General features: G+C 40.2%; 1 protein-coding gene across 1 annotated transcript in view; it reads left to right on the top strand.

Annotated features, from left to right (window-relative positions):
- GUCY1A2 (guanylate cyclase 1 soluble subunit alpha 2) overlaps positions 1-19358 on the top strand; it is a 1287229-nt gene extending 1267871 nt beyond the window's left edge. The window contains exon 8 of the mRNA XM_078655976.1: positions 17781-19358. Coding sequence (XP_078512102.1) covers positions 17781-17988 — 208 coding nt within the window. The 3' untranslated portion in view covers positions 17989-19358. The remainder of the gene's footprint in view (positions 1-17780) is intronic.
- Positions 19359-22948: the final 3590 nt, after the last annotated feature.

Genomic DNA, 22948 nt, shown 5'->3' with positions numbered 1-22948 from the left:
TTTCACCGTGGTACTGTAACGGAACTCATGAGAAGTAATCTGCAGGGTTTTGATCCTTCCCCAGCTTATGCAATATTGTGTAATAATACTCTTGCAATTGCAACCCCCAACTCTTAATGCAAGGGGGCATTTTGATTTTCGGATTTCCGAAAATGTTAAGCAACACCTGGTGGTCACTGGCAAGGGTGAAATGATTTCCGTACAGAAACACATGAAAATGATCACAAGCCCACACTAAAGCTAGGTTTATTTTGATGTTTTCTGGGTGAGAATAGGCACGTTCAGTCTGTGCTAGACTTCTGCTAGTATAGGCCACAAAGTGTCTCTGAGCATTTGGATGTCCATTGTGTTGATCATGGATCGCGTCTAACTCTACCAGATATGTGTCTACTATGATCTCACTATATACCTTTGGATGAAAATAGCCCATTTCAGTTGCATTTTCAATTGTGTGTTTGATTTTCTTGAAACGTCTGTCACATTCAGAGGACCACTGAAAGGGAAAATTCTTCTTTGTCAATTTTCTTAATGGGGCACTGACCGTGGCAAAATCACTAATATATCTGGAGCAAATAGCTGGCCATGACCAAGAAGGATCACAGCATGGTTACATCTTGCGGGGGACAAGTGGATGACAATGCTTGAACTTTTTTAGGGTCTGAAGTCATACAACCTTCAGAGAAAATATGCCCAAACAATTTGAGTTTGGATTTGTGAAAATCCCACTTTTGTGCATTTAAAAGGAGCCTTCATCAGCGAGCAGATGGCATACTTGTATAAAAGCTTTGCCATGCTTCTTGTATGTGGCCCCAAACACTAATATATCATCACTGAGGTTAAAAGCATGTGTGACAGGTTGAATTACTCAGCGAATTACATCCTGAAATAATTTTGCAGACAACTCACCAAAGCTGATTTTCTGTGTGTGAATAAACCAACATGAGTTAAAAAGTAGTAATGTACCTACAGTTCTCTTACAGCTCAAGTTGATGGTATCCTTTGTTCAAATCAAGATAGGAGAAGACCTTGGCACCATTCAGCCGTGTGGACATGGATGTCTTTCTGTATCGATTGCTACCTTCGCCAGGTGCATAGCAACACAAAAGTGCACTGCACCTCTACTGTCCTTTTTTGACACTGCCACAATAGGCCAAACCCATGGCATCGGACCAGTAAAGTGCTCAATGATGTCATTCTTTAATAATGCTTTCAGTTCTTTCTAAACAGTATCCTGTAAATGAAGATCAATCTGACAGGGTCTCTGAGCAATAGGACAAACGCCCTCATTATTTGTGAAGTTTGTCCTTCATTGTCTTGTGTTTTCCTAGCCCATGAAACAACGATGGGAATTGACTTACTGTTTCAGATGGGTGCTTTGAGTTTGTAGTTAATGGATATCAGTCCCATGTCAGCATTAGTGCTGAAACTGAGTGGACATGCATTTGACAAAGTACCTTGGAGGACATGAATTGGTGCTTGTACTGTCGTTTTCTCGTGCCGCATGGCCATCACAAATGACACTTTACTTTGCAATGGTGTAGAAGCAGCCTATGTTTACACCTTTGTTTTCGATAGTGTTAGACATGGTATCAGAGACAGTTTGTAGCCGTACTCTGTCATCATGACATTGATTGATGCACCACTGCCTATAATAAAAGTTGAAGGGCAGCCATTCACCTTTAGTGTGATTTTGGTGCAACATCCAAATAAATGTTGTCACTTCACATGGCGATCTCTCTTTGACTTGTGTTCTTCTTTGCAAGCAGCCAATCTTACATGTGCACGTTATTCTGCGGTCAATATCGTCACTGCACATCCATCTGCCACCATATGATGATGCTGAAGAACCTTTGGAAGATAAATGTGATGAAATTCAACTTTGTTTAGTCGCTCCTTGCCTCAATTGATGTTGCTATTTGGTCTTGTGGGCATGCCTAGAATGCTTCTGGAACTTCCTGGGGTCCATTTTCTCTTCTCGTCCTGTTGCCCTTAGTTTCTCTTTCGCTTTAAAGACCGTTATGAAATGGTTTTCTTTCCCACAGCCTTTGAATATCTGTCCAATGGCAGGACATTTAGCTTCATGTAGAAATGAGAATCCAAATCAGAAACACAATTTCTTTTTCTTTGGAGACATCCTCTTATGGGCCTCCACTTATTGTTTCTGCTTACATTTCATTATCAACGCAAATTTATTCTAGGCTGGTCCAGTTAAATCTCAATAACCTTTTGATCTGCACTTTTCTTAGCTCTTGCAGCAATGAGTAGCTTTTCTAGACTGAGTGTCTATCTCAGCATGTGTCATCTAAATGAATCAGAAAGGAAATCATCAATTATTCTGAGACACTTGGCTTCTTTATCACTGAATTCACTGCACTTACAGTTCGTGATGAGGGTAGCACGTCTTTCAAGAAACTCATCCATCATTTAACCAGCTTGCTATCTTGCCTGGTTAAAAATGTGCCTTTCGTAGTTGATTTTCGGCATTGGATTAAACTTGGCTTAAAATGTCTCTTTGATTTGACGGTTCGATACTGCATCAGCTTGTGAAATTTTCTTTATCATTTCTGTCTCTCAATCACCTGCAAGGTTCTTCAAATATTTGATGAACTTATTGTCATCTACTTCTTCTAGAACATCTATGAAGTCATCAAACTTTTCGATCCATGCAGTTCATCTGGGGCCAATATACTGCTCCTCGTGGTATAGAAGGAAAGTGGTGGATTTAAAAACACAGCAGCATCATAACTTGTGTTGGGATTTACTGACATTGAGAGTATATGCTGTCCCGATGACGGTCACTGCTCACTTGAACCTGCACCTTCTGTAAGCATCAGCCGTGTGCAACTCGGGCTACATCTGGCATGCATAGGCAGTTTGCTGAACCTCAGCAAACTTTCAGAGAGAGCAGTGTAGTTCCTTCGAGGTATGTATCCCATTTGTCACATCTGTCCTAGCTCTGGAGCACGCAAATGACCGTGCCCCACACAGCTCTGTAACACACATCTTTATTCTCCTGCATGCAACCTTTAACTAAACACACTACTCACTTTTAAAAAATATATATTTTTATTGAGTTTTTGGCAAAGATTCAACAACATAATGATTACAAAATATCCAAGAGATTCACAATCCCACAACTGAGTCTGAACATGATCAACTACAATGCATTTAAATCCCCCAAACAAGTACATAATGCATAAAGGATTATATTTCAACATAAACATTATATTCCAAATATCCAGCTCCGACCAATATCTCAGTCAAAATAATCTTTCCAGATTTTAGTACATTTACGCAATGCTCCCATCCTTTTTGCATACAAATATTCACTGCTCCTAACTCTCTTAATTTTTTGAAAGCACTCATCTGCCGTTGGTATTATTTCTGTTTTCCAGTATTTAAGAATCAGAGATCTGGCAATTGCAACAATAATATACAAGAGCTTCACTAAGGAATCGTCCAAATGAAGCTCTGGATCAACCCCAAGTATAATTAAATTATTATAACTAACAATCGTAAAATGTAAATATTGAGACAATATAGAAAACATATTTTCCCAAAATACCTTAATTTTGGGGCAAAAGGCAATGATATGCGACCAATTAGCCAAGTCTGGTTGAGTACATCTAAAGCAAGTAGGCAACGTATTACTATACATTTTTGACATGACTGCAGGCGTGTAATACAAAAGCCATTTGCTGAAGAAAAGCATACGTCTCCAATTGGCGCCTCTAAGAACCGTGAAGTTAAATTTATTTAGGGTTTTCCAGGATGTATCCTTTAAGTTAAAGCTTTCATGCTTTTGCCACTTTTTAATCACTTTGGCACTTATATCCTCCTCCCTACTTTGCGCCAAACTTTTCCTCCATACTCCCGCCCTCTTAAATACTGGGACCCAAAAAAGATCATTCGTTAAATTAGAAATTTGACTTATCTGTGTTATGTCTATATAGCCCAATAACCTGTAAAGTGCCACATATGAGCCCATAAGAAGAAAATTTCCACGTATTAGCATAGACATCTCATCGAGAGTCAACCAAACTCCATTTTTAGTAAAATTAGATAAATTAGTGAACCCAAATCTAGCCCAATTGCGTATAGTATCTGGTTCTAGTCTGGTCCCCATTCCAAAGGCAGCCTCTCTTAATGGAGTTGCTGAGGTCAGGAGAGATAGTGAGTACCTTTTGTCTTTGTATTGTTAGGCTGTTTAATTGTAATTTTAAAACAATGTTATACTCTATATGTATGAATTTCATGAAATTCGGATCTGTATACAGTAACTGAAGCTATAATTGTGTTTGCTGTAATACCAACTCTTATAATAATCTGTATGTCCAAAAACTTCACGTTTTTAAAAAATATGTCTTTTATGATTTTATTATCGAACTAAAGACTTTAAAACCTGAGTACCTTTTCAACATAACATCTCGCTTTTTGAGAAGCCAGCTCAGGGTCTTCTATCTGAATAATTTGGGTGATTTAAAGATCGAGAGTGGAGAAGGAATCTTTGTTTCTTTACAAATTAAATCAAAGAAGAAATTAATACATAATACATCTCTAGATGCTGGATATTTAAATCTGGAGAGATACTGTGCAAAATATGCATAGTAATAATCTTTCAAATTTGGTAAACCCAGTCCGCCTTGTTCCTTATCTACGTACAGGGTTTCTATAGCTATTCGTGGGGTCTTTTTAGCCCAAACAAAGGCTGAAAAAAAGGGATTCAACTCTTGAGAAAAAATAGCCAGGAAGGGAGCAGGAGATGGTGGAAAACAAAAAATTAAATAGAGGGAGTACTGACATTTTAATTAATGCCACTCGGCCTAGAATGGATAAAGGCAGTGCTTCCCATCTTAAAAACATATCGCGCACTTTCCGAATTAAGGGCTCAAAATTCAGCATATATAAATCACGTACCGAAGATGTGAAATATACCCCTAGATACCTTTTGGGTCTGTTGTTAATACATCTCTGAATATCTGGATGCAAAACCGGATTTGAATTACCGCAGACTATAATCTCGGTTTTCCTTTTATTAATACGGTACCCCCCCCAAGGCCTCAAATTGTGTAAAAATAGAAAAAACTTGTACTTGCGACTGCATCTCAGGTTTCAATAATAGCATGATATCATCCGCGTACAGTTTGATCTTGTCCATACCATTTATGGGCGGAGATATATCTTTACTTTTTCTTATCGCAGTGGCTAGAGGCTCAATAAAAAAAGCAAAAAGGGTGGGAGAAAGTGGACAACCTTGCCTCATCCCTCTTTGAACTGGGATTGCCCCTACCATCGATTTATTGATAAGAATATGAGCTTTTGCTCCCTGATACAGATTTTTAATTACAGTAATAACTTGAGAGGGAATACCAAAACGATATAAAGCAAAAAAAAAGAGTGTCCCAGACTACTAAATCAAAAGCTTTTTCTGCGTCTAAAAGAAGAACTAAAGCCGACACATTACGTGTTTCCAAAAAATCTAATACCTCTACTAAATAATGTGTGTTGGTGAGCAATTGACGGCCTGTGATAAACCCATTTTGGTCTGCATGAATTAACTGTGACGCAACCTCATTAAAGCGGATAGAAAGCAATTTTGTAATAATTTTGTAGTCCGAATTCAATAATGTTATAGGCCTATAAGAGTTTGGATCTTTTGCTTCTTTTCCTTTTTTCAAAAAGCTGACCACTGTTCCATCATAGAAGGAGGTCGGAATCGTACCCCCCTGAAGCATCGAATTTACTAATAAAAGAAGTACTTCAGAAAGAGAGCTAAAAAAAGTGATAAAGAATTCGGCCGGAAGTCCATCTGGACCACAGGCCTTACCACGTGGCAGATTTTTCACTACCAGCTCCAGTTCGCTAATAGAGAAGAATTACGCCATTACTTCTTGATCCATATGGGAGAGGGAAGGAAGGGAATATTTATCTAGAAACGCATTTAAACTGAATTGATCCATGGTATGAGAGGAAGAATAGATGTTCTCATAATGGGACAACATAATTGCCCCTATTTCAGCCTCATCTGAGGTATCTCCTCGGTAATTGGGGATTTTAAAGATCGAATCAAATTAGCTGCGGCTTGTTCTTTTACTTGCCATGCCAAAAATTTGCCAGAAAAATTACTGTGTTCATATGATTTTTGGGCTTGCCTGCAAAACATTTCCTCACTTCTTAAAAAGTAGTGTGCACTCAACTCACGTTTTGTGGCACTTAATAGATTCTGTATCTCGACAGATGGATTGTGATACTTTTGATGAACTAAAGCCTGTATTTTTTGCTGTGGTTGATTTTTTGTATCTCGAAATATAGCTGCTTCCCTAGCATCCCTACTTATGGCGATGCCCCGGATAAACGCTTTTAGAGAGTCCCATATATTAGGGACGGGGGCTGTCCCCATATTTCGTTCTAAAAACTCCTTGATCTCAGCCTTGTCAGACATAACCCAGGGTTCATCACACAAATAAGACTTGTTAAAAACCCATTGTTTCACAACATTGATCTTTTCATCCAGCACAACTTCAAAGACAAGCATCGCATGATCGGAGAAGCCATTATGTAAAAACCGATGGTCCCGACTTTTAAGTATTGAGGAAATGAGAAAAAATCTATATGAGAAAATGACTTGTGCCTCCCCGACCAACACGTGTATTCCCTTTTGTGAGGATTTATTAAACGCCAACACTCTACTAGATCAAAAGTCCGAATATTGTTCAATATTGTCTGCAAAGATTTGGGTTTAAACTGCTTTTTCCCACCCAGGGTTGAATCAAGGTGTGGCTTCATCAAGATATTAAAGTCCCCTCCAATAACCAGATCTCTGTCAACCATAAGAAGAGACTGAAACATTTCTTCATAGATTGCAGGGCTATCATTAATAGGAGCATAAAAACTCATAAAGGTGATAGGTGATAGTCTGTTCTTAATTTTACATTTAGCCCAGCACCAACGACCCTGATTATCTGCTTCAGTTTGAATTATTTCCGCCTCTAGTTTCTTATTGAAAAAGAGTGCAACCCCCCGCTGCGACTCCGAAAAAAAGGAAAACCCTCGATAGGCAGCCCATCCTTTAAACATAGAAAATGTATCCGTTTTAGAGATTGCGATATGAGTTTCTTGTATCATAATAATTGCAGGATTCTCCGTCAAAAGCCATGCCTCTATTGCCCGCATTTTCTTCTTGTTGTTGAGGCCATTGACATTAAAAGAAATAATTTTCAGACCAAGCTTAGACATAATTCAAACATATAAATGGAACCAATGACATAATTGTCTTCCCTTATTTCCCTTAACTTCTTAGAACCATCTGCTCCCTGATCAAAAAGCATATTAATCATCAGCCAGAAACAAAATAACAAAGAGGTCTTCACCAAGAACACATTTTTAATTTTACTCCCCCCCTGCCTGTGACACCCTACTGACTCTATCCTCCTCCCCCACGCTTGCCACAGCATCCCTTCCCTTAACCTTGGGGTGTAGTGGCGAAACACCCCCTAACCCCCACACCCGTGCTCCTCCCTCCCCTCCCAAAACTACAAACAGTGTCAGTGATGGCGCTAAGAAAAGCGCATATATGAATACTACAAATTATTGCAGAGAAAAATAGTCCAGTATATCACTATTTATACATTTTGTATTTCTTGAAGCAGTTCCTGTGCTTCCTCAATGTTGGATAGCAAATAGAATTTGCCTTTAATTAAGACTCTAAGTTTAGATTGTTGTGCTATCATCGCCTGAGCACCTTGGGCCTTAAATAACTGAAGCATCTTTACAAACTCTTTCCTATGTCTGGCCGCAATAGCAGACATATCTGAGAATATTCGGCATTTCACCGTTGCATTCACAGGGAATTGTCTTTGTTGGATTGCCCTAGACAATATTTGTTCCTTTACCCTTACGTCTGCCAAATTTAGCACAATAGTTCGCTGAAGGGTAGAGTTCGGAAATGGTCGGGCAGGAACCCGATGGGCTCTTGTGATAGTGAGGTCTCCTTTATGTTCCGGTATCACCCCCGGTTGGAGAAAAGAGGTCACCCATGCCAACGTATCTGATCCCTCAATTCCCTCAGGGACTCCTACGATACGTAAATTGGACCTCCTATTATAGTTCTCCAACTCATCTAATTTTAACTCAAGAGCCTTTGTAGTTTTTGTAGTAACTTTGGAATCTTTTTTAACTTCGACCATTTGGTCCTCCAAGGTTGAGATCCGCTCTTCTGCTTCCACTAAGCGGGCTGGAAAGGTAGACACTAATTCCTCGATTTTGTCCATTTGATCCAATCTCTGGTGGATTGCCATAAGTTCCGCATTTTGCGACCTCTTTATTTCTCTGACCTCATCCAGAATCAAGTTGAGCATGTCTTTCACGGACATCCGCATCTCTCCCTCTGTTTCTGTGCTCATCTCTAACAGAGGCCCAAGGGGGTCTGCCACTCCCCCACCTGATCCCTTGTCAGTGACTTGAGGTGGCACCACTGCTGCATTTATTAAATCTTTCTTTTTGTCATCTAAAGTATCCGATGTCTGCATTAAGTCACGTGCGGAACTAGTGAGTGGTGCCAGACTCGAAGGAGTAATAACAACTGTGCTCGAATCATTTGTACCAATTGTGCCATTTAACTGATTCTGTACCGATCCCAGGTTCAGAGAATTCTTTGAGGGAACAAAATTAGGTGAAAGAGGCGATACTTTTTTTGCAAACAGGGGGAACTGCTTGGCCGCTGAAGAAAGAGGCGGGGCGGCAAAGTTGGATGAGATGACTCGAGAGTATGGGATAAATGATCGAGGCATGGTTCATTCAAATTATCTCCCATTTGCAACTGAGCCAAATTATCTGTCAGCAAGTCTTCAGCCTCAGAACTTTCAGATGAGTGTACAGAGTCATCATCCTTCAAAGAACCTTCCTCTGTTAATTTAGCTGCAGCCTCCGTTGCCTGCTGTCGCCGTTGTTTGGCTTTAAGACGGGCATTAAGTAGTTTCCCCATTGTGCCCAGACTAGTGGCTATTCTATGACGATCTGTAACCGAGTCTTTAGTTAGTTAGTCTTGAAGAGGTAAGGCTGCGCTACGGTGGAGCTCCACGCCTCCACGTAGCACCTGAGAGCCGTGCTGTTGCCCCTCTCCCCCATGAGGCTGACGATGGCAGCGGACGCAAGGAGTTTGCTGCTCTGAGCTTTTTCTGACCGGCGTTTGTATCCCCCGCATTGAAGTTTTTCTTTACTTCTGCGGTTTGAAAATCGGCTGGAAAGGATCGGCAAGAATGGCGGAGCGCAGCTATTGGTGTAATTCTCTGCCTTAAGCGTTTGAAACGCTCCGCTGGGTGCCGTGCTGTTACTCAGACTGCTTTTCTACCCTCACTTAGTGCCAGTGTGGGCTTACGGTCTTGAACATCTTTTCGCGTTCTGCTGAATGTTCACTCTTGCCGAGATTGCTGAGACCGTTCTGGGGGTATGGTGTGCTTAAGAAGACGTGGTTGGCGGCTGTTCTCTGCTACTAAATGCTAGCTGGACTTGGCTTGCCCTTTGACTTGGTCCGTGTTTTTTGCCAGTAAGCAAGCAAGAGGAGACCAGTGCAGTTGCCGCTTTAAGAGGAAAACGCACCTGTATGTTTACTACATGCTTGGAGGTGGTAAGAATTGAGCCGTCCTTGCTCCACGATTCAGCCGAGTTCGGACACATGAAATAGTAAGCTTGGGTTTTTCTCTTCTTTTTTTTCGTTACATTGTTGCTACTGGCTGTGAGAGTGTTTTTTGCATCCTATCTTTTTCATCTGTCTATAAATAATCTAACTAACTGAACACACTACTCACAAACTTTATTGACCACACCCAGACATACCAGATACCTCCCATCTGATAATGTAACTTTGTAAGGAGTCCGTCAAGGGCCACAAGGGTTCTACTGCACATGATCACACTACACTACACAGGTGAACATGCCCTGGTTAGTTTAAAATCTTTAAAAAGCTAGATGTTTAGAAAAGTGAATGATAAACCGTTTTTTGTTGAATACTATTTTCTGCTACTTATTTAGTACGATCTTGCTCATAGTAATTTGTCCGAGAGTTTGGCTGCATTGTTTCTTGAAAAGCCAAGTGACAGTAAAAGGCATCCAACTCTTATGGTGCAACGAAGCCAATGAATGGGGATTTGGGGGTGTCATCCCTTGTAAAGATTAGGGATACAGGGGTACCACCATATTCTGCTTTTTTTTTAAAGAGTCGAGGCAAAGGTGGTACCCATCTAAAAACAAAATAAAAAAGGTTGAAAGCAGAATCACATCATGGTTACAGTCCACACCTCAAAAAACCAAGAGGGAACCCCTCTTCCAAAGAAACCATGGAAGAGGGACGCAAAAAATTTAATGAAGGAAGCAGATCGGTCGAGAGTGATAGAGACATCACTGCAGGACAAACACTCATGTACAGAGCGCATCAGTGTAAGTCCAACAGTGAATTGTCCCCAAATGAGTTATATCTGTAAAAGGAAAGCCCAAACATGATCCATTTATATACTTGTCATTCTCCTTGAAAACTGCAATGATTATATATTAGAAAAGACTTTGAGTGAATTGTGAATGTGCGACCATCACTGGATGTGTGACTCTAAATGATTAGAGCGTGACATTGGTGACTGGAGTCTGCCTTTTGAATAATATTACTGTAAACTCGTATTCAATCATAAATCAGCTGCTTTTTACAAGCACCTTAAGACTCAGCTCTGCATCAATGACTCCTTACCCCATCCCCCGGCCGGGCCCCTAACCCCATCCCCCGTCCCGTGCTCTTGTTGATATATTCTGGAGCAGTGAATTGGAATGCATCAGGAAGGAATGGAGGAGAAGGTAAGTAACAAGAGGCAGCGAGGGCAGGAAAGAAGACATGATAAAGGGAAGGAAAGAAAGAATGATAGAAATTGAGGGGGAATCAAGGAGGGAATTGAGGGGAAAAAAGGGAAAGAGATGAAGATAGAGAGGCATGATAAAAGGTAGGAAATAAGAAAGATGGAGGAAGGAATACATTTAAGGAAAGAAGAAACAGAAAGGAAAGATCAAAGTAAGGGAGGAAAATGGAAAGAAAGGAAGCAAGGAAAGATAACAAAAGGAAGAAAATGCACAATGAAAGAAGGAAGGATGGAAAGACGGACGGCAAAAAAGGGGGTTAAGGGTGAAATGAAGTCAGGAAGAAGGAGCTAAGGAGGAAAGGAGGGGTAGAGTGTTGAAAGAAAGAGAGGAGGAGGAGAGGGTGAAAGAAAGAGAGCAAGGAGGCTGGATGAAAAAATGAAGGGAAATATATAGGTTAGAATACTTTGTGTCCTATTTTTGTGGAACATATTCTGTTATAGAAATCTGAAACCTCAGAATTTAAGATCCTTTTTTTGGAATGTGTTTCTGTGGACCTGATTGCTTTACAAATTTACAGAAATGAAAAATATACAGGAGGCTTTGGAGCAATGGGGAAACGAGAGAGATTGATTTTTCATACAGCCTCATGCCCGTTTTCTGAGAAACCAGAATATATGTCTGAAGTTTTATTCCATGAGCAATATCCTTACGGACACACTGTAGCAGCGGCGCGCGCTGCGGAACCCGTCCTGGGTACAGCACTCTGGCCATCGACACCGCCCTGTCAATCAAACGCTACAATGTGAGGTAAACAGCTGCTGAACTTCTGGGAGTTCTGTGGCCTAGGCCTGTTAACCGGAAGCAAAGCAGGCCAATAGAAATAAATGCGGAGTGTTACATAGCCACCACAAATGGAAAAGGACCATAAAGGATTACACATAATACTTAAAAGCCAATGAAACAGTCCATATGGTTTGCTTTGTGTTTTGTGTTTTGTTCCTTGGTAAAACTAGGTTAGAGTTATTTTAGATGGCATTCTCCTAACGTTTTGCTCACCTCTTTTCAAGTTGCACATTGTGCGATGCGCAGTTATGTCTTTTAAATATTCATTCATTATTCATAGTGGAAATATTAAAGATGTATTTCTCTCCAGACATTTGCTTATAGTAATCTATTTAAATGTATATCTGCGCCTGCTTTGCACATGAAAAAGAATTCAGCATTTGGAGCCGAAATCCCACTTGACAGTGCTGAGATTTCATCAAATATTTCCTTCACTTTCAAAACTACTCTGATATGTGATGATGCAACAGAAACAACCCGAAAGTACAAACAAACAGCTCAGTCTCTTTGAAATGAGCGCAACTTACCGAATTCTATATTTACTGGCTGTCCCTCTTTTTTGCAGTCACTCAAATGAATTGTTTTAGCCCATGAATCAATCCGCATCATCTATTGCGTGCAATATTTGTTCTTACATAAAAGAGTAAGTTTTAATTCTTAGATTTAAATATTGGAAAACAAAAGGAAAAAACTGAAATACAAAAGAGTAGCAAGCAGAAATGTAAAGCTAATTGGAGGGTAATGGAGGGTTGGGCCAAATATTTGGGGACATTTAATATCAAATGGATTTTACCACATTAGCGCATTTAGTAATTGGAAATAAGACAACGAACATTGAGATTTAGAGATTAGTATAAATCTGGCATGCAGTGTGCTTTCAGGCATTTCTTAGGGCATGCACACCGGAACCATCTTGAATCAGCTGTCCAATCCTCACTGGCTGGGTTATAGGATATTAGAAATGCAGCTCCCATATTATTTTTCGGTAAAGTCTATACTTTAAAGAAGGGCTTAATGAAAAATGTATTGTGTTTTGAGATTTTTTTTCTACTACAAATTGGTTTTGGGGAAAGCTAGTCAGAGCTAACACTACTGAAGGCCCAGTTTTCAAAACTCTTCATTAGTTAAATTTGAAAATTAGCTTTTCTAAATCCCTCTGGAAAAGTGATGAGGAATTTCTTTTCACTCATTCAGTGAAATCTGGTCAAACGTCCTTATCCCAAGTGTTTTTATGTGCACCTTCTATCACATTGCATTAATGGAAGTTAGAAATAGGGTTCATTAAAAGTAAATGGAACCTACATGCATTATCTTGTGTACCACATTGTTGCACATAGAGATTGATTGGTAATTGATTCTGAAGAAGATGTGATAAAGACACTACTGAATGTATAGTGTAGGGTAATTAATTCTGGAGGAGACTTAAAATACTTTTCATGCATTTATGATTATTGGTTTCTGTTTTTTTAAATTATATTTACAACCTGAGTCATATTTTGCAATGAGACAGCTAAAGTTTAATAATGTTGTTGAGACAAAAGCACTTTAAATTAACACTCAATCTCAAAAACCTGCAACATTCTGGTACACAATAGCAATACCTTCAAGACACGCCTATGTAGTTATGTTATGTTATTTTAACTTATTAAGTGCTCGAATACCCAGGGGTGTCTTGGCACTGAAGTTAAATGCAAACATAACTGAATCATGGCCTAACTCTGGAAAACCCAGGATCTAAGACTTTTTCTAAAAGATGATAAGGAGTTTGCGGATCTAATGTGCAACCGGAGAGAGTTTCAACAGTTTTGCAATTCCGTAACTCAGGCTTTGACCGCACCAATTGGAAGTACAGAACCTGGGCACAGTCATGAACCTAGCTTCAGAGGTACGCAGCTGTCTACAGTGGTAGTACCACTTGAAAAGATTTCTTTAAAAAATGGGTCCTGTGTTATTCAGTGCTTTGTAAGCACAAGGATTAGAAGTTAATGCGACTTGCCACCGGAAGGCAATGCAGCTTCCGAATTTCCTTGTAGACAGTTTGATATTTGGGCAGATTCGGTAGGACTCTTGCTGCTGCTTTTTTTATCATCTGCAATTTTGTTAGGCGTTGACTTTGTATGTGTTGATACAGGCCGTTGCAGTAATCCAGCTTGGATAATACAAGTACAGTCACAACCGTCCTCCTAGAGTTGGTCATATGTAAGGAAGGATTTTCTTTATTTTCCCAATTAGGAAAAACGAGGAAGAGACAATGGCATTTATTTGATATGAGTAAGACAGTTTAGTATCAAGAACAACTCCTACGTTTTTAGCTTTTGCTTAGATTTGGACAAATCCTCTAGCTCTGCTGGCCACCATGAAGCAACCCATATTGGTTGGAGGTTGCCAAAGATCACTATCTAGGTTTTATCAGAATTGAGCTTTAGACAACGCTTGCTCATCCAGATGCTGATTTCTCGCAAGAACTGTTGAAACCAAAATGAGGAAGATGGTTCAAATGTAAAGGCTGCAATCACAATTTGTGTGTTGTCAACATAAGATGTCAAACTTAACCCAAATTGTTGATGCAGGTGAGCTAGATGTTCAAAAGTGACAGACTAAGAGAGGAACCCTGAGGAACCCCACACAGCAGCACATAAGGTGCCGATTTAAAATAGTCAAATGCAACTAATTGAGTTCTGTCCGTCAAGAAAGAAGATAGAAGGGAGAGTGCTGAACCTGTTAATAACTCGAACAACAGGGTTTGACGCCTGTCCTTTCCATTCAACTCTGAATTTGCTAAACCCATGTGGTCTGAGAATACCACAAAGGGCTTTGCTACATTGGCAGTCTCGGTTGTGAGTTAAGATACTCATTTAGTAATCTTGAAAGCGCTGTTACACAGAACAGATAATGAAGGTGAAGGCGAACTGTGCAATCACATGTCCCTTCTGAGAGAAATTTTAGAATTCTGTGCAAGTAATGAACCACTCTATTAAACTAAGTAACAGTATTTAATTGGGTGGTACTTGGAAATGCTGTCAGTTTTTCTTTGTGACTGTGGTAATAAGATAAATATTTGAAATTAGACTAAAGTTTTGGGCCCAAAACTACAAATAATAAGTAAACCACCCAGAGAGTTGCAAATTTGCATGAGTTCTGATCTCTTAATTTAGTCATTATATTTACAATCCATAGAAATTGCAAAGGACTGCCAAATTAAGCCAGGAGACCTGTGACAATTCCAGGTTTCCAGATTACTCTTAGAATAATTCTATGAATTTAATTTTCACAGGAACAAGTCCAAACATGCATATTTCGCAGCATGAAAATTTGCCAGACAAATGCGAATGGACTTGTTACAATTTTTTTTATTATCCTCATGGACAAGTTCCTTTCCCCAACACTCTTGTTACATTTGAAGTTGTTCCTGTACCTCACTTCAATTGGAATTAGATCTATTCCCACCCTTGTGTATCAGGTCATTTTTCAACACTTTTCCAGGGTGTGATAGTGTTGGAGAAGAGTTTGTTAATAACAACAAACTTTTAAGTTTGTGGCTGTGCCTAAACTTGTAGGGAATTTCAATGCCTGCTCCCTGACCCTGGAAGAACAATAAATCACACCAGGAGTGGTTTTCCATGCACAAAAGCCTACAAAAAAGCCTACTTTCCTGTGGAAGTCACATGTCTATGTGCAAAAAACTTTGGAAATGTATCCATCTCTGTCTAGCCAGGTGTTCCTGTTAATTTCATATTTGATCATTGTCACATTAAAACACTGATTTTGAAGACACTGCATTTTACACTTCTAGGTTAAGGAACTTTAATAATAGGTGTAGCCCTCAGCATCCAATAAGGCTATATTAAATATTAGCACTTTGTACTGGGTGGCTACACAGGCAGGCTTTCATTTCACCAGTCGCTAAATTTGTGGCTAACATAGATTGATGAAACATAACCAAATCAAATTAAAATGCCAACAAAAATTACCAGTTTCCCAAATGATTTAAGCTTCCATGTATTATCTTTACCCCTCATAATAATCGATATCTTGTGAACTATAATACGGCATTCTTGTGAATTCCAGGCACATATAATGCCGCCAAGGGCCTCTGGCAGAATCAATAGACTAAATCAATCAATTAAACAGGGATTTGAGAAGCGTACATCTCACCCTTGAGGGTCTCAAGACACTGGGGCAGCTCCCTCTCATCCGAAGAGCCAGGTCTTGTGCCTCTTCCTGAATGTTTGCAGTGTGGGGGAACGTCTGATGCTGAAGGGGACTTCGTTCAGGTCTTGACTGTGATGTAGGAGAAGGCCCTTCCCCCCATTCTGGCTCTGTGGATGCAAGGGATTTAGGCCAGGGCGAGGTTGGTGGAGCGGAGGTTTCTCTTGGGTGCGTAGAAGGAAATTCTTTCGTTGAGGTATTGGGGTCCGGTGTTGTGAAGGGATTTGTAGGCATGAGTGAGCCGCTTGAAAGTCACTCTCTTTTCGACGGGTATCCAGTGGAGGTTTTGTAGGTGCTGTGTGATGTGGTCATGTTGTGGAATGCTGATGCCGAGGGCGAGTCTGCAGCGGCGTTCTGCATGGTCGGGAGTTTGAGGAGTAGAGATTTGTTGATTCCGGCATAGAGGGACTACCTGCAGTCCAGTTTGCTGGTTATGAGTGTGTGGGTGACGCACTCTCTGGATTCAGGGGGATCCATTTGAAGGTCTTGCACAGATTGCGGAGGGTATTGAAGCACATGGAAGATAGGGCTCTGATCTGTCGGTTAATGGTGAGGGAGGAGTCGAGTATGATGCCGAGGTTGCGGGCATGGCCCATGGGTGTGGTGTTGTCCCACACGGAGGGGATGGATCTGAGGACAAGGACTTCCATTTTCTCCAAGTTGAGCTCCTATTTGAACTGCATGACTCTCTCAGTATGATTGCACCTTAACCATCAATCAAAACAGGCACTTATAGGCTTGTTTTTTAACTACAAATCATTTGCTAGTGGTGAGCATAGTAATAGAAATGTTTATATTGTTCTATATTATACATTTATGATACATGATATTCTGCAATCCCTGTATAAAAGCCTGGCTCTAATGCTCTTTCTATAGGCAACTTGTTACACACCCACTCGCCTATTATAAATTATTGATGTCGTAACTGAACTGTAATAAATTATTTCAAGTTATATCTGACATTATAATGCCTCCTACCAGCAGCTGAGGGGAAGGACAGGTTAGGTCAAAGAGCATAATTAAAGCAGCTTTTTAAGGAACAAACAAAATGTTACTTCTCTTTCGTCTACTCTATTTTTCTAACTGTATGATGACAAGCAGAAAGGAGAGAATTATTTTCACATGTGTATTGTTTGCACTCCTTAGGTAATTATAGAAAAGTTTGAATCTTCCTGCATGGTTCTGTACATTCCAAGTTAATGCACCTTTAAAAAAAAAACTACATGTATTAAACTGATTTCAATATCTTTTTGCAATACATATCTTTTTTTTATATTTCTTTTTATTGAAACAAGGCATCAAACATAAAGACATAACATGGAGGAGACACTCTCCCATATTGCACTGCAATACATATCTAACAGCTTTTTTGATGTGTTTAACTTTGCACTAGCGATTCTATTTTTGTTCTTCGTGTTTGCAAACATTTTATCTCTTTCATATGAAAGACCTAAGCACCAAGGATTTAATTGATTTGTGGAAATTATGATTTGAGTATGTATTATAAGAAATAAATTACCACTTGAGTTATGTGATAAGGATATCGCAAGTCACCATGAAGTTCCATAACCTTCTAAAGGATCACGTCCTTTGGCCTTGTTCCAATATATGGTAATCAAATTCCTTTGTGACTTTTCAAATGTCCCTTCTAATGTACGACAGGGGGTACTTCAGCTCATATATATTATGTGGGGTAGCTTTTTTAGGTTTAGATCAAAAAAGGACAGTCAAAAGCACATCTAAATTCATTAGGCAAGCTTGGACTCATGACATATATAATGTGGATGTATAGTGTCAGGCCCCCTGCAGTTTCACTTAACTATTTATGTTTACTTTTGTATTATTTCTTGTCATTGTTTGCTGCTTATCGTGTCTTTCTTTTTTCCAAGGCTTTTGAAGGAGGAAAAAGATTTTTATTTCACTCCACGCTCCCGTGAAGAGCTCCCGGACAACTTTCCAAAGGAAATCCCTGGGATCTGCTATTTCTTGGAGGTCAACACTGGTCAGAAGGAAATGAAGCACTCCCTCTCGGCTTCAAGAATAAGGAAGGTTTCGTACAACATTGGCACCATGTACCTTCGAGAGACAAGCCTATGAGACCTTCTGCAGAGCAAAGACTCATCAGAAAAGCACAAGCCCATAACTGGGTCATGACAGCAGAGGAGAGTCTTTCTGTTTCACTGACTTGCTCAGAAAAACACAGTAAGAGCTCTCTGTATAATGCCAGGCAATAATTATTTCAGAAGTGGATGTCTACTGTCTGTAAGCAAAGTGGGGTGGGAGGTAAATGACATATAACACACACTGAAATACACACATACACACACAGTCACACACGGACACACAGCCACTCAAGACAAGATCCAAAGCAAGATTGTAAGTCTGTGCATACCATTACAGATAGTTATAAACTGAAACACTATTGCTACACAGTGCACAATGCCTATAAAAAAAGCCAGATTGTCTTTTGTTATTGGTTTCAGCAAGAAACCCCCCTCGGATACAGTGTGTTCCACCAAGTACTCTCAGTCAATCATTTAAATGCTTTATGGATATTGGAACTCAGATATAGTCGTTCACCTTAATCTTTAGTTTAACAATATGAGCTATTTATCAACAAAGTTGCCATAAATTATAAAGCACTTATTCACAAAGCAACGCTGTAGTTGGTAATTACCTACGTAAAAGAAATAGGACACAATTCACAAAGGTACTTGTATAACTAAGACTGACTTAAATGGACAAAATGTGACTTTACACTCATAGTCCAACTTTTGTGTTAATGTATTGCAATTTTACAATGATGTTAAGTAATTATGCAAATAAAAAAATCATTAATTCATTCATTCATTCACTCATAAATAGATGCTTTGCCTCATAATATTACATTAGGGAAGTGTAATAACATGAGTGAGCAAAATGTGCTGTCTTTGCTGATAATGATTCACAAACTCCCAAGTCCGTGGTTATTCAACGAACTTTAGGGAGGGACATTCCCACCCAGGATAGGGTCAGAAGTACACTCTTTAGATATGAAGGAGTACATAGGTTTCCATGCCAGGCACGTGAAGGAAAAGGCCCAAATACTGATGGTGCTGTAGGGGAAAGTGGTTACTGTACAGGGAAAGATATTTTCCCCTTAACGAAAAAACACCTACAACTTGCACTAGTGCAGCACTGCATTAAACTGAAGCACTACAATGCGCAACTAAATTATTTCTCGTGGCAGTAATCTCAAATTCACAAAATAATTTTAGAACTGCAACTGGAATCTGTACCTTTTACGTCTACCCACGTGCACTTCTGCTATCCCCTGTTAAGTCCCCAAAACATTGCAAATTCACTTGAAACATTAAGGCCTAAGTCTACTGTGGCACAATTTCGAATTGTTTTTCCAGAACGCGCCCATAGTGCTCAGATTTGATTAATATACGTGGAACGTTGTCAGATCACATTTTTCCCCAACCAAATACTATTATAAATCAGTCATGAAATATCCCGTCTGAAGAATGTAAAGTGCATGTAATGCAGAAGTTCATGAAACGTTCGCATACATTTTAAAATGCATATTTAAAGCGACATAGGCAGGTCCTAAAATATTTAACTCATAACTTTGACTGATACGATTTATTTCACAGGAATGTTGCAATATGGCTTTTAATAACGTTCTTGACTGTTCTCTTTCTCAGCAATCTAGCCATTGCTATTAATGTTTTACAGGAGCAAACTGAGAGTCAATTTCCTAAATCCCTATCTACTTAATATTTCTTCTAACTATTTTGTCACGAGAGCCTGTTTCGCAAGTCAACCTGCTAACGACTAGCTCTTTATTTCACTAATCACTTGTGAAAATCACGGTCGGGTGCGAAGTAGAATAAATGAGGATCTTTGAGACTCTGTGCTTGATTGATTTTATCAAAATATAAACTTCCAAATCTGTTAAACACTTTAGGAAAATGCAGCAAACACGATTACAGGTGGACTTTTATACATCCACACACGAAGTTCACTTATTTACAGATGTGTAGAAAAAGGAGGCTAGCTCAGTTCTTTTTGGCAATGCTATGTGCATAGAATAAAATAATGCATACATAGGGGCTTATTTACAAGCCCCTTGCGCCACCTGTACGTCACTTTTCCCATGTTAAAAAAGAAGCAAAAGTGTTGCAAGGGGCTTGTAAATAAGCCACGTAATTTTTAAACAAAGTATACCGACACCCCACTTCTGCTAAATGAGGCAACATTTCGTCTCACTCGATCCAACTACTCATAGGCTATTAGGAACCATTCTAAGCGTTCAAAATAGGCCCATTATTCTGGAAACATAATATGTCACGTTGAAAACTTGGCACATGTCCTAACATACGACATTTAGAAGAATGTGATTGGTTTATTGTCGCAGTATCTCTCACCTTTGAACATGTGGCTAACCCCCATTGTCTCGGCAAATGTGCACATCATGTAAGAAATTAACATATGTTTCAATTTTTTTTTCTCGCAAATATCTTTTTTTTTGCACAGTTATATGTGCAATGTCTGAATGAAGTGGGCCAGCCTCCGCCACCAGAGCGCTATGCACCGTCTGCATGAAGCAGAAAAGCTCCACACCGCAGCAGTATGCACTGTCTGCAGGGAGTAGACCAGCCTCCTCTTGGCAGTAGTATGCACCGTCTGCATGAAGCGGACACGCTTCCACACCGCAGCAGTATGCACTGTGTGCATGGAGCAACTCAGCATTCGCACTGCTGCAGTGTGCACTGCCTGCACATAGTGGGCCAGCTTCCACATTGCAGCAGTATGCATTGTCTTCATGGAGTGTACCAGCCTCCTCATTGAAGCAGTTTGCGCTGTCTGCAAGAAGCGGAGAAACCTCCACACCACAGCAGTATGCACTGTTTGCATGGAGCAACCCAGCCTCAACACTGCTGCTGTATGCACTGTCTGCATGAAGTGGGCCAGTCTCCAAGTAACAACAGTATTCACTGCCTTTATGGAGTGAGCCACCATCCACTTTGCCGCAGTATGCATGGTCTGTAGAAAGTGGGCCAGCCTCCACATCGAAGCAGAATGCAGGGCCTGCATGAAGCGAACAAGATTCTAGACCACAGCAGCATGCACTGTCTGCATGGAGTGGGCCAACCTCCACATTGCAGTAGTATACACTGACTGCATGGAAAAGGCAAGTGGAAGGGCGAGATTTTGATCGATACCTTATCACTATTGATCTAAACCCCGATCTGGTCGACTGAACCTTTGTTGCCTGTCATTGAAGGAAGAAAGTGCCTCTCTTACCAAGTTAGTTCACCCAATAAAGGACTCCGCTCCAAAAGATCACAAACAACTTCTAGCTTTCAAAAGTTTATTGTAAGGTTAGGATAAGCTGCAAATACAGGCATCTCAGAATGAGATTCACGAGATACACAGGTCCAACTACATACATGTGCTCTCTGAAAGCCCTCAGACGAGCAACGGAAATTACCAGCACAAGTTCTAAGAATAATAAAGCTATCAGCATTGACGCATATTGAGATCTCTCCTTCATTTAAGTTGGAGGAAAACACACAGGTTAGGCTGTCCCTACCCTGCTCTAGATGGTATCCCTACTTAACCAAGTCTCAACCTAACACAAGGTGTCAGCAGTGAATGACCCCCAAGGGAAGTCACTCACTCTTAGTCTCTTGGTGAAAACCTATAGTTCTCCAGTCATGACCCCTCTCTGCCTACCCATCCGCTCTCTAAAGGGTCCTCAGGCATCTGCTCTAACTCCACCCAGGGGTGCTGTCCCTAATACAAAACAGTCAACAACATTTGAGACGCCCCTCGTGAGACGCCCCTCACGTGGTGTAGCTTCTGGCTTTTTCCATGCTGCTTTGTATTGGGCCTCATACGTTGGAGTTGACCTTGCTTCTCAGACTCTTCTCCGGCCCGCTGATACCCCTTAAAACATTCCGAAACCCTCCTCCATGTCTGGGCCGTCTACTGAACAGACCTCTATTCATATTATTTATAATCGGATCCTCCCTTTTCTCTTGCAGACAGACATCTGCAGCCAAGATCCCAACTCTCATAGACTTCCAAAAAGGTTCGCAACATTTCTCGGCCCAGACCAGTACGTGTAAATCAATGTTAAAACATTTCAGGCCTACAACATTTCTCATAATGATTATAGCATTCAACTTCTTCATTAATTAAAGCATGTTAATACTCTTATTCTATTATTCAGTAAACACATCTATAAATCATGGCCCATTAATGCAATGACCAAACATTAGTTCAATCTATGTCGTGGAAAGAAGCACCTTCCCCTTCCCTTCTAGCTCTGGCCCTGAGGCCTACCACATTCTGCGTTTAACCACATGCCATCTTACATTTTAACAGCTACACGACATAGATTCAGGAATAATCACATCTAATAAAATCATATAGTGTCACACATTTCTATATTAGTTCCACTTCTACTTAAACCTCTACATTAGCTATACATTCAGAATATAATTGCAGATACTACTAGCACTCATGGCATTTCTCCTCATGATTTGTGCTTACTACGGGTAAGTGTGATGCACTCATACATTTAGATCAGTTTGCGCTCTCTCAGTTCCCCCCTTTGATGACCTCTCGGGGTCATCACTAACATTTAAACTGCAGTTATTGCTAGCATAACTTGTCTCTGCGTTTCCAGAGCCCTCAGACTCCTGTACTGATTATCTTGTATGGCAGCCAATCTCTGCAGCTGCTCTCTTTGGGCCCTTTCTGACCTTCTTGCTCTGTACCATTTGAATACCCTCACCAATCCCCACAGTATGATCCCACAGATCAATATTATGATGATAGGTTTTAGTATATACCACACAAAGCTTTTGCCTAAGGTGGAGATCCACCCTCCAACTTCACTCATTCCGTGGCCCACCTTTTCCCAGACATTTTCTCTACTCAAGTCTTCGATCTCCTTGTGAATATCAGTTATGTTCCTAATAACTTTCTCAAGGGGCTTTGAATTGTCTGGAATGTAAGTACAACATTCCTGGACCTTCAAAGCCTTACAGACTCCGCCCTC

This window comes from Lissotriton helveticus, chromosome 8 (assembly GCF_964261635.1).
Source record: "Lissotriton helveticus chromosome 8, aLisHel1.1, whole genome shotgun sequence".
Classification (NCBI taxonomy): domain Eukaryota; kingdom Metazoa; phylum Chordata; class Amphibia; order Caudata; family Salamandridae; genus Lissotriton; species Lissotriton helveticus.
Note: the sequence above shows the minus strand (reverse complement) of the source record. Positions and strands in the feature narration are given on the sequence as shown.